Source organism: Cavia porcellus, unplaced genomic scaffold (assembly GCF_034190915.1).
Source record: "Cavia porcellus strain 051 isolate PalLab524CR breed Dunkin Hartley unplaced genomic scaffold, mCavPor4.1 scaffold_20, whole genome shotgun sequence".
Taxonomy (NCBI): domain Eukaryota; kingdom Metazoa; phylum Chordata; class Mammalia; order Rodentia; family Caviidae; genus Cavia; species Cavia porcellus.
In genome coordinates, this window is record NW_026947503.1 from 45,525,706 (window position 1) to 45,541,175 (window position 15,470).

The 15,470-nt window shown below is 42.5% G+C and overlaps 1 protein-coding gene across 19 annotated transcripts in view; it reads right to left on the bottom strand.

The window, feature by feature from the left end:
• Window positions 1-2,050: 2,050 nt before the first annotated feature.
• Window positions 2,051-15,470, bottom strand: part of Fhod3 (formin homology 2 domain containing 3) — a 444,662-nt gene continuing 431,242 nt past the window's right edge. For all 19 annotated transcript variants that reach the window (XM_063232040.1, XM_063232044.1, XM_063232043.1 and 16 more), the window contains 2 exons: window positions 14,065-14,226; window positions 2,051-2,653 (listed from right to left, as the gene is read on the bottom strand). In XM_063232040.1, coding sequence (XP_063088110.1) covers window positions 2,571-2,653; window positions 14,065-14,226 — 245 coding nt within the window. In that variant the 3' untranslated portion in view covers window positions 2,051-2,570. The remainder of the gene's footprint in view (window positions 2,654-14,064; window positions 14,227-15,470) is intronic.

Here is a 15,470-nt window from a genome sequence, read left to right on the forward strand (position 1 = left end):
TTTGTTCAAACATGACCTGCTTGATCTGTTCCTCAACAGAGTGAAAGTTATCAATACCAAAATTAAGACACTTATATCTAACCCTAAACAAGTGAACCCAAAAGGCCATGAATGAGCACATTGACATGCTTTGGCTAAATAAAAAAAGCCCACAGGAATTTTTTTCTGAGCCCTACAACTTGCTACATGAGTTGCACAAGGACAGATAGCCACAGAAAAATAATTAGCTGTGTGCATACAAGAACACCTGCCCAATAGACAAACTGACAACAGCTCCTGAAGTAAGCTCCTGTAATCATGTCTGTTTTAAAACAACTTACATTAATTTCTGTCTTTTGTCTTTAAAAGCTTCCCCTTGCTCCTAACTCATCAGGTGTATTTGTAGTTCACCATATCAAGTATATTTGGGATTGCAGGTCCTCTGCTATTCCTGAGTAATAGCAGGAGACAATCTCTGTCATCCTTTATTTTAGACAGTAGTGATTAAGAACCAGTTCTACCTTCAGGAATAATGTTTGGTTTTGCGAAGCTCTGAAAAATACCATGTTCAGTCTTCAACCGTAAGTAGAGAGAGAGAGAAACACCTTTGTGATTCCATTGCTTCCTAATTCATCTTTATATTAGAAACACAATGATCTTTTAAACATTCCAAAGTCCAGGCCACACTCTAGATAAACTGATCACAATTCCTAGGAAAGTGACAGAGATATCAGTAGCTCTTGTTACATTCAGGGGAGTCCAAGCCACACACTAGGGAATGTCTGCCTTACATTATTTCCATACTACAGAGAGAGCATTCAGAATGTCATTCCCAATATGAGACCCTCCTTACCTAGCTGTAAGCAATAAATTTATTAACCTTGCTTGAATCTGAGACATCTTTGATCCCTAAAATTAAATTAACATTAGATTCAGTCATTCATTTCCTTCCAAATGTGAACTCTTTATTTTAAAACAACAACTCTCAGAACACCAACAGCCTCTAGAAGGGCACCAGATTATTTGTTCACTAAACAATGTGACAAAATTCAGTTTCTTTTGTTTGTCCATCAGTATCCCATGTGCTACAGATAGTACATATCTGTATTCAGTACCAAGGCAACAAACAGATTCCCCTCACAAACCACTAAACTATGTATGGAATATTACATGTTATTTACAACCAGAAGGGAAATGAATATTAATATATATCATTTTCAACTGTGATTAAATAAAACTAGTGGTCTGTGATCCACAAATATAACTCTTCAGGCTCTTCTGGGGTACTCACCTCCTTCAGGTATCATTTGACAAATGCCTCCTTCTTTCAAGCAGGGTCCCATAGTATATTTTATCTCTGGCTTTTTAGGTCCTCTGCATGTTGTCTATAAGTCACATACCCCAGTGAAGCAAAGATGAAATAATCTGACTTCCCAAAATACCTCCTGTGATTTTACCTTTCCCTGTTTTTGAAGGCGGAGGTTCTTCCTGGGGAGCAAGGTGACCTCAGGCCAAGGGGTCCTGGGGAGGGCTCAGTTCTGTGAGGCACCAGTCCCTCGGCATTCCTGTGTGATTGCTGAGAGCCCTGAATTCCCACCGCCTTTCCCTTTGGGTGCTGTAGCTCTTGATCATCAGTACCTGAGAGCTGTGTACTCAATGTGCAATTCTGTGGTTCTCTGTGGACAAAACTTTACATTTCTGCTTGATTTTGGTGATTTAGGATTATCCGAGATGAATTTTTCTATAAAAGATAAATCAGTGCAGAGTAGTTCAGATGTGTGAAAAGCTCCTCTATGTTTTGCATCACAGCAAGCCTATGGGTAAGGAATGCCGTGTATTAGGTAATAACAGCTAGTATATCCTGCAACAAAAGCCGATGCCTAAATAAACCAAGAATTCCCAAGAGCAGACTGCGGCACTATTCTCATTCTCACAGAAAAATACAACCCAAAGGCTCGTAAGTCCTTCCAAGAAAAGGTGTTTCTGATGCCCCTGGAAGAGGCCTTGAAAAGGAGGTGAGCTTGCACAGCTGTTTTAGTTCCCACACCTAAAAGAATAAAACTTGCACATATGGCTTTAAACTCTATTTATTTAGTATTTGAAACATGGTGTACATTTATGAATTCGTATAAATATTTAGTACATCTAAAATCCACAACTGGTAAACAATCTGTGCTTTCTTTTTAAGTACAAGATTGGAGTTTACATCTGGATATTTTGGTGTTGTGGAAATCCAGTATGTGAATCTAATCAGATTGCCTCGTATTACCATAATAACTGTGACAGAAGTGATTTGTTCCTTAAAAGGGCCATTCTTTTTGCCCAGAAAAAGTATCACACTTTGGAACTAACAAACCAGGTGTTAAGGAAAAAAGAGAAACACAGCTGACACGATGAAAAACGTTCGTGCAGGAGATTTCTGGAGATCCATGTCTATGTGTAGCAGGCAACAAAAGCCACAAGGTAACAGGAGATTGCTTCCTTTCAGAACCATTGGATGTTAGAGTCAAGTCCCCTCCACCCCACTGGTGGGTTTCTGTCCAGTAACGAGCTGGTCCTCTGCTCAGTATACTCCTGCAGGTGCCCGAGGATCACAGCTGCAGCTCAGAAGTGCCAACCAGGCCCAGGGCTCTGGCTTCTTCTGGAGTCAGGCCGCTCTTCAGGGTCCTTCGCACTGTCGTGGCATACACAGATCACAACCAGAGACAGAAGAAGAGAAGGAGGTGTTAGCAGTGGGGCCAACCGCTGTCAGTATACCAATCCCCCTTGTCCCTGAGGACCCATAAGGAAGCTGGGGTACCAAGGGTGCTCTGTACCTCCTTGCTCTTGCAGAGACAATCTTAGGATTACAGCAGGCTCACCTGAAGATGCTGTGATCCTGGGGAAGGGGAGTGGGATCTAAAAGGAGGGGAGGAATTCCTATAGGATCTCAGAAAAACAGGCACCAACTGCAAGACGGTTGGTATGTGGAGACTTCCACATCTGCCTGGCATAAAGAGTATAACAGAACTGAGGAAGTCATTAAAGACAGGAAAACACGAGCTCCATTGACATTAATTAGGTGAATGGCCAGTGCTTAGTGATGGTTCAGCAAGCTCAAACAGTCTTGCAAATCTGCAGGAAGAGCACTGATAGCTGGGGATGTGACCAGGAACTCATGGAGTCAGGTATCACAGGAAACCAGAGTGGACAGCACTCTGGTGGCTGGTCAGGATGAGTTCCTCTGTGTTATGGGTCTCAGTCTCAGCTTATCAAAAGGCCTTTAGGCACAACGTTTAGAATAATCAGTGACTCTCATGGAATGCATGCCAAGGAACAAACAGACAAAAGACTTCTGGGAGGATGTTCTCTGTGAAACAGAAGGCTCAAGAAAGCCATTGGCCCCACTCTCTTCCCTGGGGGTCATCGTGGGCATTTGGAGGGCAGTTTGTATTCAACTGATACACAACCTGCTTATTTTAGCTTGGCAATATGAGGTGGGTTTTTTTTTTTTTTTTTTTTTTTTTTTTGTGGTATTGCTCAATTTTTACATCAAAACAAAGGCTGGGGACTGGGGATGTAGCTCACCTAGCATGGGTGAGGCCCTCAGCACCACAAACAAATGCCAAGTGAGGGTCACTGAGGAGGCAACCATCCCTCTCAGAACAAATCTTTTCATTTGAAATGCTAATTACATTTTCCTTGATTTACAAATTATATTTGGCCTATTCTGTTATTTCTTTGAAGGTCAAACAGAGTTGGGGGTATTTATTCTGTTTTCAGAAAAGATATGTCATGGATCTACTTTCTATCCTAACTCTTAAATCAGTCAATCCCTGAATCTTAGGGCAGGTCTTTTATCAAACTGTGGAGGAAGCATGACACCCATAATGCCTTTTCTTTCCTCTTGCCAGATATAATTTCCCCTTATATCCCTTCCAGGATGCATCTCATGGGTCTCCAGGCAACACCCATAACCTATGCCCCACCCTCCATCAGCCCCTGAACAAAGTTCATTTAGCTATAGCAGAAGATCTGAAAGACTCAGGCTCATGGCAGAAGGAGCACAGACTAGTACCTACTGGATTCGTCTCTCCCAGAAATCAGCACTTTAAACAAAGATCAACATCCAATCTATCAACTGAAAACCTATTATGCATTCAACATTTGGCTGAAAGGTTCAAAATTCCCATGGAAGACTCACAGACATTAAATATGGATTTTCTGAGAGACACGGGATCTGTGAGTAGTACCTTCAACTGATCAACTCTACTTAATTTATGAACCTTGGTTTGGATCGAGGCCCCTCCACGCACAAGTGCTCTTAAGGCTTAGTTCACCCTCCCTCAGCCCAGCCCCCTGTGACTCCAGACTGAGTGTAAAACTCAGCCTGATAAAATGTTTGGCTTAAGGCAGAGTGCATTTAATCAGTAATGGAATTTGTTCTATGGGGCAGCAGTAAAAATACTAGTCTGTAACAGGTTTTATGTTCTTACTTTTTAAAGTGATTGTTAAAGAAAAATTGTTTTAATATCAAAAAATAAAGGCAAAATATCTATTACTGTCAAGTAGGAAACACTGCTAATACCTATTCAAGATAGTCCTGCCTACACAAGCCCATGGAGTACTATTGGGCAGCTACAACTTTATTAGTCACAGAAGGTGGCAAGGACATGTCATCTGTGTACATTGAGGTGTATGTACACTCTGGGGTAAATGATTACAGAAGCCCCCACAGACTGTTAGGCATTTTACTGAGGAAGGTGTTTAAAGAATACTACTGTTCATATATTTTCTCTAATCCCATAGCTATCACATTCAGTTCATATAAATTCTTGAGAAAGGACCCTGGCAATTTACACTCTCCTAACAGGTATGGGCTTGGGCTGGCCTATCTGGGACAGCTCAGAGGACGGAATGAGGCTACATGATAACCTGTATTGGTACAAAGAGACTATGCCCCAACCCCTGTGGGCCCACACTGGGTTTTGAAGCTCTAACCTGCCTGGGACCACCTTCCTAAGCTCTCTTCCTGTCTGGGTTCACTGTCCTTTCCTGTGGTAAAAGCTTAGTTCCCTTTGTTTCCCAGATGTGTTCTTGAAAAGTGAATACATGTAAGAAAATCTTCCCTATTTATAGAACCCTGCTTCTGGGGGCCTTCGTGACAATACCGATAAGTTCCATTAGAAAAACATGAATCCTTCAGTGTAATGAGCAAGACCCTGCATCTCTAATATTTCCCCTTGTTAACTCACTTTACCACCTGAAAGAACAGAAGGAATGAAAGCTATTAACTAAAAGCAGTTTTGTACCCCAGATTTGAGTAGCTCATTTAGTAAGAGCCTCTTTGTGTGCCTCATTGTCTATCTGCTTTTCAGTTCATCATTAAGTGCTCCCGAGTAGCTGTCCTGAGCCAAGTGCTATGGACAGAGGTTCCCGGTCAAGGAAAGAGGGGCCTAACAGGTACTGACAGGTATGTGGATAAGGAGAAACCTCAGGGCAGAACATGTCCAGACAGGGAGTTGGCTTCCACTCAAAGATTCTAGAAAACAAAGGCTGGGGACCTTAGATAACAAGGACATTCACAAACAGGAGCTGCAGGCTATGGACTTGTGCAATCCAAATTTCTACAGCAGAAACAACCCCTGCATCAAACAGTGGAGTTTTCAGGTGTCAGGATGAGGTGGGGCTAGCTGATGGTCTAGTGATAAAGACAGAGGACCCTCTGTTCCCCACTTGCATGTCCTACCTTAATGTGCTCAAGCCCACCACAAGTGATCAGTTCTTCTATACGAAGCCTGTTTAACTGAGAACAGACTGGAAACATTTTACCCCCATCTGCTTCATGGCTCTTCCATACTTAGCATGGGTCACTTGGCTGGTACCAGCAGTGCCCTAGATACTGGCGACATCTCTCACAATGCCATGGTGATGCCAGGGGACTCTGACTCAGGGCATCTCTGCTGTCAAAAGGACTGTGGAATCAGAAAGCACACGTTCTTTTTTTTCTCCTCCCTTGAAAATGAAGGGGCTTTTTAATCCTACTAAACGCTCACTTTTCGATAAATGAGTCCAACCTGAGAACAATGGTGAGGACAGGGGCCATTTACGGAATATTCGTGTAGATTGTTTAAGGGAACCCTGTCAGTACCCTGATGGGTACTGTTATCATCCCCTTCAATAAGTAAACAACTGGCAGCACAGAAGGATCAACCCAGTAGCCCAGCCTCACACAGTAAAGAATACAAAAGGATTTGAGCCAAGCCATTTGGATCACAGCCCATACTTGGACTGGCTGTGCCCTGCGGTGGCCTGGCAGGACGCTCTGTGACACTCTCAAATTGATGAGAAGTTGACCATTTCTGTTCTTTTGCCTTTGACTCACTGACAGTTTTGTTTGTTTTTGTATATAATGTCAACCATGATTTGGGAGCTCTGGGGTGGCTTCTTTTTTTAATGCTAAGATGCTATAATGATTATTCTAATGGGGAGCACTGCATTTAGAACCATAGGACTAATATAGAACTTCAGGGTCCTATAAATTCACATGTTGAGGAGAATCAGCCTGCTGCCATTCCATACTGTCCCTTGGTCATCTTGTTCTGTCTGTTGAATGGAGTTAAAATGACAGCCCCACTCATGCTGTTTAAATTTACATACAGGCAATTTTTTTTTTTTTTGTCTTTTTCGTTTTTATCGGTACCAGGGATCGAACTCATGACTGTCTGCTTGCAAGGCAGGCACTTATGCCGCTGAGCTAAATCCCCAGCCCCACATACAGGCAATTTAAGTGAATAGTCTTCAGTAACTTGGTGTTAGATATTCCATAGATTTTTTTTTTTTACTTTTGTTCTTAGTTGAAGTCAATAATTTAATAATCTTTTTCTTTTTTTCATTTTCCACTCATTTTTTTTTCACATAAAATCCATCCATTAAAAGCAAGAGGTTTTCCACATGGGTAGACTCTCTATAAAATAACTGACCAGCACTTTTCAAAAATATCTCATGAAATGTCCTGAACAGATCAGGAGGCTTGAAGACACATGTTGGCTACATGTAATGTGGGATCCTGGGTAAGACCCTGGAACCAAGAGTGGACTTTTGGGGAGACACTGGTAAAATTTGAATAAACCTATTGTTTAGTTAGCATAGTGTTTCAGTGCTAATTTCTTAGTTTTGATAAACTTTTCGGCATTGTTTCTAGATTTAACATTATAAGGTGATAACATTAAGAGAAGGAAGATAAGGAATATAAGGCAATTCTCTGTACTGTTTTTGTAACTTTTCTATAAGTGTAAAATTTTCTTAAAATAAAAAGTTAAAACAGACCTGGTACAAAACAAAACAAAACAGAGGTTTCCAAATGTAGTTCACTTAAATTCGATTTGTTGATTCTTCTGAGATTCACTGAAAAAGGTTTCTAGGGGAGTCCTACAAGCCTGCATTTTCATCTTCTCCAGGGATCAGGTAAAGGCACGACCTTAGGAAAGTCATAGGTTGCAGCCTTTGTGGTAAAGGCTTACAGTCGTGGAGTTTCAGCTAACTCAGAAGAACTTCACTCTTTCCAAAACAGCTCTCAGAAACACTCATGGTATCAGTGCTTTCTGCAGTCACTGGTCTGGCTACGGTTTCCCTGCTTAGCAGGACCCCTACAGCAATGCCTTTCCTCCTGTAACTGGCTCAGTTCACATCCGGTACTGCTTAAGAATCTATTTAGTTTCTAGGAAGGAGCTGAATAGAAAGTAATTAGTGGAAATCCAAAAGCCAACTGCCTCCCATGAGACATATGGGTGAAGTTTGGCCTAAAAGGAGAAATGAAACAGATGTTCAATAAATTTTGGGAGAAACCACACAAACCTGGGAAGTCTACACATGGGAAGGAAGGGTGGCTCAGGAATTCACAGACTCAGAGTTTTCAGTGATATTTCAAGCCCTCACTAGGATAAAGCTGCCTCCCTCTGTCCAGATTAAGCCCAGCCCACCAGTTCTCTGGGCTGTCATAGGAATATCACTGGCCAAGAACTGTGCTAACACTGCGGGCTTTTATGTGCACAGGCAAAAGCCCATCACAGTAGCATCCTGGTGGAAAGAGGAAAGGAGATAATGGTAGGTCTGGTCTCCTTCTGGGTATGGCAAATGGCAATTGGTGCAGAGTGATGTGGGTGACGGAGCAGAGTGACGAACTGAGGAGGCAGGATTTCTGTGCAGGGCAGTCCTTAAGCACCTGCAAGCCATCTTCAAATTCCCATGAGCATCAGGCTCCCTGAGCATTGGTACAAGAGAAAAAGAATGGGAGGAAAGGAAAAAGGAAGTGGGAACTGTCATCGTGCCTCACTTACCCATCCATTACTGCCCTCATTTATTAAGAAGCCTGTGGCCAAATAAGGCCAAGTAATTTATGTGGAATCCCGTCTCCATTCCTACTGTGTACATGTGTGAATTCTTGTGTGGGATAGGAGTCCACTTGAATTCACTGGCAAAGACAATGAAATGCTACAATATCCCAGCAGGAAGGAGCTTGGCCTTTCCTGAGCTTCCTAACAGGAACCCTCTCTCTCTTGCCCTCAGAACAGCTCTTGGAGGCAGGAAGGACAGATCCCTGGGATTCCTCTTTACTCCTCCTCCTTCCTTCTCAGCCTCACTCTGTGTCACATGAGTGTCTGCCACATGGACATGCATGGCAAAGGGGAGAAAAGCCAGCCTCCTCTTGGGGAACTAGGCTGCTAGTTGAGACAGGGTCTCATCATGTAGTTCAGCCTTGAATTCACTATGTCATCCTTGCTGGCCTCAAACTCACCCATCCACCTGCCTCAGCCTCCCCACGGCTGGGATTACAGGCATGTGCCACCACACCCAGCAGAATAAGTTATTTTTTAAACAGAAAAAAAACCTTAAGATTTCAAGGAAATGAAAGCCCAGCATTTTTTGACAAGAAAGTGCCTGCCTTTATTTATCAGCGCCCATATAAAGACATAAAGAACTAGGCTGCTAGTTCCCCAAGGGGGAAGATGATGTGTCTAAAAAGACAAGAACCAGAGAGCCATTCACTGAGTGCAGTGAAACACTTTAGACTCTCCCTATGTCCAACCCTAAAACCTGAGCCTGACTTTCAAACATGTTACAGAGTCAGAGCCCTAATGTCTGGGCCAGGAACAGGGTTGCCTCTATGCTGCAAGGCCTGTCCACTACAGGTCACGGATAGAAGGCTGCAGATTCTCTCCTAGGTTGTTTCATTCACCCTCCAGTCCTGGGTCCTGTGTACATGGGTAGGCCCTTCAGCTATCTTCAAAGGTCAGTCCATCTGGAATGACCTCTGAATATCCCTGAGATTCTGGGTAAATACTAATGACCATCCTGTTGAGTGAACAGTATTGTTGAGAAGACAAGACATTTAATTCCTTTCTTTAATATCTTACTTTATTTTGTTCTAAGAGCATTTTAAAGCCTTTGGCCTATGGCCATCATTAACATGCCTTATAAAAAGAAGATATAATTAGCTCAGGATAAGTAAGGAAGAACTATTTTTAAAAATGTGGGGAAATTTTTCTTAATAGGATTAATGAAAGAAATCACTAAATATTTTCAAATACCACTTTGGAAAAGTAAAGACATGAACTATGTTGTGCAATGATCAGTTACAGAGCTAAACTTAGTATTTTGGGAGACATGTCACCTATTTTTTCCTAAAGTAGATTTAATTGTTTTGTTGTGGCAGTGTGATTTGTTTCTTTCTATGGTACTGATGATTGAGTCCAGAGCCTTCACACTCAGTTACACCCCCAGCTCTTCCTCCCTTTCTCCCTGCCATCCTTTCTTTCCTTCTTTAAAGACAAGGAGTCATTAAGTTGCTAAATTGTTCAGGCTGGGCTTAAACTTGCAACAATCCTTTTGCCTCCACCCCCAGAATGCTCTAAATTGTGAGTGCCTGCCACCATACTTGGTTTTAGTAGTTTTTAAGATTCAACAATTCTCTGTCTCCAGGAAATTTCATAGTTACAGGAAACACACACACATCACGGAGTTCGCCACAGTGAGGTGACAGGAATCAGGGTGCACAATCAAAGTCCTGCATTACTTTCTCAGCAATCCCTGGCAACTTCTCACTGAACAATTACTCTCACAGAGGTGACCAACTTAAGGTTCTTGACTAGTAGGAGAGCACATCAAAATGATGGCATCTTTACAAAAATGTAGCCTTGAGCCCAAAAGTTCGTGTCACATTATGGGTGAGGCCTAGAACCCCAACAGAAACTCAGCAGATAAAAAGGACACCCATCCGCTCTCAACTATCACAAGATTTGGGCTTGCCTGGGAAAAGACAAAAGCTGACGCTGAGTCCTTAACCCAGGTTCTGCTGAGATCCTGGTGACATGAGACAGCAGGGCAGACACTCTTCCGACCATGTGTCTGAGAGAGAAGGATGAAGAGGATGGGATGGAGGCTGCATCTCCTCTCCAGCTGCTACAGCCAGTCCTGTAGTATTAAATTAATTATGAAGGATCCTTCAAACATTACTGAGCTTCAGATAGTTCTGGGCAAGGCCATCTTCCAAAAATCCTCAGAAGACAACTGGTTTTGGGACAAAACACAGGCTCTAATATGACAAAAAAAGACCTAAAACATAAAAGCAACAACCACCAAAACAAAAACGAGAGCTTGTGAACACTTTCCTTGGGTCACAGCCACCAGCAGAATGGAACTTTGGCTAGAATCTGGGAAGGCATCTGGGGTAGCTAGAGACAGGCTAGAAATCACTTGCACAATTTGAAACATTTTACTTAATGAGATGCTGACTGGTACTACCTGGAAAAGCAGGAAACTGTACCATGGGAATCTGTAAATGGATTAAGATATCATTGAAAGGTCCTAAATGACTACATATGTCAGGTGGAAGCAGGATACTTGATATGTATAGACTTAGCCCCCAGCAACACATGTGAAACACACAACTAATTATCTCTGAGGATTCTTGAGTGACTTTAAGGCCATAAATTTCTAAGTTATAGGCTAGATTGAGTTCAGTTTCCTGCACCAGCTGGACTATAATTGTCTTTAGCAAAATGAGTTATAACACAACTATGTTGGTTATTCATTATCCGTTTGCCTCACTGCCACTATTAAACAATCAACTAAAACACAGCATTGTTTCATGGTGAGGCCCAGACCACCAAATTTCACATAGACTTTACAAATTGTTTCTTTTTCATTCCTTTAACCTCTTATGAAAACCAGCATTTATCGTCCAACCCTTTAAAATAGAAATCAACATCTAACCTTCCCTGTCTTAAATTTCTGTTGCTAGTGCCATTACTAATAAATGAGATGAGCTACAGATAAACACAAGCACACAGTGCTCTATTTGTTATGGCAACTATGTCACCGGGAAAAGTATGTTTGGCTAAATAAAAAGAATATATGGCTGCTTTGCATAAGATCGGAATGGAAATGATACCTTACGAAATTATTTTATGTCAACCAAAATATCAGGCTCTCTCTCTGACCAGACTGAAGAGGAAAATTAATTATGATGGTGTTGTTGTTTCCCCTGATGCTATCAGTCTAAGAATCTGTCTCTCTGAACCAGAGGGTGGGCCCAGTGCAGACAGGTAACTCGAAAGAGGAGCTCATAACCTTGGTCTTTAAGGACTGGCCGGGTCCATGTCTCACATGTCTTTTCATCTGAGGTCCCTTGCCCAAACTCATCTATTTTCCACCAGGGTACTCCCTCACCTGGCAGCCTTTCCATACCCTTTTCCTAAGTTCACCACTCCCAGGCCCTTCCCAGCACCTCTCATGTGGAACCCTGCTCTGACGCTGCCCACTGTCATAAGACCGGGAGTTAACATCTAAAAAGCTTTGGTCATTCTTGCCAGTTATGGAAGTAACAAGGGGATAAAGGGGAACCACTGAAGATAATCTACTCAAAAAGCCTTTCACGAGCTTTATTTAAGAAGCAATTTAAGAAGTCAATTTCTTATGAAAAAGAGCAACAGAAAAATGGGCAAATGATATGGACAAGTCATATAGAAGAGATGTCAACTGGAAGGGGCCAAGCCTTCTTAATGTGCAGGAAAGGTATATTAAAATCACAAGGAAACACAATTTCACACCCTTTAAATAGGAAAAAGGAGACTGTTGCACTTGGCTTGGATAAAACGAGATCTGTCGTGTGGTAGTCAGTCAGTATGAATTAGCCCCAACCCTTTGGAGAAGAGATGGCTACTTCAGTATCTGGTACAATCACTCCTGGTCCCTTTGCCCATTGCTTTTCAATTTTATTATAAGAGTCAAATGCACAGAGATCTTAAATGAAGATTCTGGATCAATTTCCCTGGAATGGGGCCCATGAATCTTCATTGTGAATAAGCTTCCAGGAAATATCTATGTTGTCTGAGGTCCAATTATGAGGAACAAATCCCTAGTCAAGTACTCACATGGGTACATTAAGACCCAAGCAAGGAATTCATGGTGGCACAGGGAAAGGAGTAAAATATTAGAAAAATAAATGTAAAGGCCTTCTTTAGATATTGGTGTTTAGATATTGATACTGGAAGTGAGAATATACTCTTGAAGATGTAGGAAGCCAGTGTACTTTATGTGGTAGTTATCCATTTGAAAAATAGAGGGTTGTAGGACAGGGGGTGAAGCATGTACTGGAGGGAATGTCCACCTTCTAATGTCAGTAATTTCCCAAGAATCAGAGACCCAGACCCCAGTCCTCATCAGTGAGGTTCTGAAGCTGTTAGCCTGCGAGAGCCAAGATATCTGCAGTTTACAAATCTCAGCATGTACATCCATGGCTGAGAACTACAGCTCAAGAGTTCTGTTATTCCAAGTGAATGCCAAGGGTCAGCAGCATCAACCTCACGTGGGAGCTCGTCCGATTATCAGCCCACACATTATACTAAGTGAGAAACATTATCAGCCCACCCATTACACCAAATGAGAATCAAACTCCATCCCCGCCCCACCCCCACACAGTTATTTTCCTTTCTGCGGAAAGTTCCCATCAGAAACTGAAGCAGATCATGTGGAAGGAGCACAGTCTGGGAGGCTGCAGGAATCTGTTTTAGCATTCTTTAACCCTGGAAACAAGCATGGCAATGAGTCAGGCAGAACCACAAGTATCACCATGTGCAGCCCACACCCCAGTCACCTCTGTGTGACTTTCACCAGTGGAACGAGCTGGGGCTGCCCTGCATTTGAGTTCTTATAGACTCCCTGCCTGTTGGGGTCATTTTCTTTTCATTTTGGGGATACAGGCCAGGGGTGGGCAACCAGGCTTCCTTTCTTTATCACCATCCCTTATTCTCAGAGGCACAGTTGGTGGAGAATCAAGCTTTCTGTGAGTGACCAAGCAGCCAATAAAGCCTGGGGATGCTCTTAAAACACCAAGGGCACCAGTTAATGCATCCAAATGTCAAAAGATTCACAGGGATCCTGTTTCCCCAGAGAGTGGGAACTCAGCACAGTCAATGGGCACAGACCACTAGCAAAAGCATCACCACGTCCATCAGCTCAGGACACAGGTGTGGGCAGAAGGTGCAGGCTAAAGGGAAAAAACAGTCATTTTGATTTCATTTAATCCTCTGTTTGGTAGCAAAAGTAAAACACTGAGCAGCCTAGGCTAACGTGAGCTATTTAAATATCCTAATGACCATGAAATCACTTGCTACCCTAGTTTTCCACCTGTGATGTGTTTGTGAGATGTGGGAAACCCCGGAGGTAATCAGTGTCCAGTACAACAAGTGGTTCCTGGGTGAAATAGACCAGCAGCCTCTACCAAATCATCTGGGCTGATTGCTGGCAGTGCACTTCACTGTGCCCATCCCTAAACATGAAAGACATCCACAAGCCTTTTGGACCTTCCTAGGGACAAATTACAAAGCAAGAGCAGCCTGGACACCAACAGCAATATACCGGATAGGTATGCCTACAACCCTGCTCCTCCACAAGGCCACTGAGAGCGAAGCTCAGAACCTTTTGCTGAGGAGTGCAGGTGGGTGCTGCAGACAGCCACTCAGGAGTTGCCCTTCGGAGTCACACAGCCAGAAAGGAAGAACCCTCAAAGATCGAACCCCCCCACCCCTGCTCAAAAGCACTCACAAGATTTGCGGTTGGCCCGAGATCGCTTCCTCTCCCTCGGCACCACTCGCTGACTGGGCACTTGGGTGGCCGACTTGACGATGCGGTCCATGATCTCATCAGCCGCATCGTCTGTGACATTAGGTGAGTCATCAGTTCCCATAGTCCATGAACTAGTGGATCCTGAAAGATGAAACAGCCAGAGAGCGCAGCATGCTCAGAGAAGGAAAACACACATCATTTCTATTCCAAGAAGCTGAGCTCTCTCAACAAAGGATCTATTAAAGGCCAGAGTGAGAGCCTCTGAATTGGTAACACATGAGGGGGCTGACCTTCACCACCTGTGACTGTGACCCTCCAGGATCTGCACAAACCTGTACTGGGGCACTTATACCATCCTGTAAAACAGCCATGCTTTTGTCTCTCATTATTTAATTGTCTACCCACGTGTTGTCTTCCCTTGCCAGGTTTTGTGACCAGCTAAAGGGAGATGACCAATGTGTCACATCCTGATGTGTACATCACTGGTATCCAGCAGGGCATCTTCAATAACTTACAGAGACCAACAAAAGGGTTTACTAAGCCAGCACTCAGGGGCCAAGGCTTGTATCTACTGAATGTCTTGTAACCCTAACTTATCACAGGTTAAATAGGAACCAAGGGGTTATATAATATAGTTTATTTTTGGGTTACATAGCTTTAAACATTATAACAAGATTGCTTTCCTCAACCAGTAACAGGGATGCTAACAGACCCTTTTTTTTTTTTTAACATTCAATCACTTCTTGATCAGAAAATTGTGCTCATAAAGGTTAAGACAGTTCAAAGGTATCATCAAGGGATCACTTTATAGACAAGTAATAATAAGAAAGCATCATGAAAACATAAGTTATATCAAACAATTACAAATTAATTTTATATATCCAGAACTATGCCTTTGTGATAGATCAACTTGTTTGTGAAATCTCTTGTATGATTTCTGAATGTTTCCACAGGAGGAAAGATGGACAATATGTTCAAAATCATTTATTTCCACTGCCCACACTTCATGCTGTAATACATGTATGATTTTAAAAGCTTACAGGGTAGGGTTGTCAAAGTCATTGCCAAATAGAACACTGTTGTGTCTGACCTCCCTGCCACATAAGATCCAGCTACATTGTAAGAACAGCCAGCGTTTCCCATTTCAGAGGAAAAAATGTTAAAAATGATATTTAAAATATTTAAGCATTAATGATAACTGTTACTAAACATTTTAAAAATTAGTTCTTCTCCCTTTTTTTTTTATCTTTTTTTTTTTGTCTTTTTTTCATTTTTATTGGACCAGGGGTCGAACTTACAACTGCCTGCTTACAAAGCAGGCGCGTATGCCGCTGAACTAAATCCCCAGCCCCTTTCCCTTGTTTTTTGAAGTTTTGAAGTTTGCA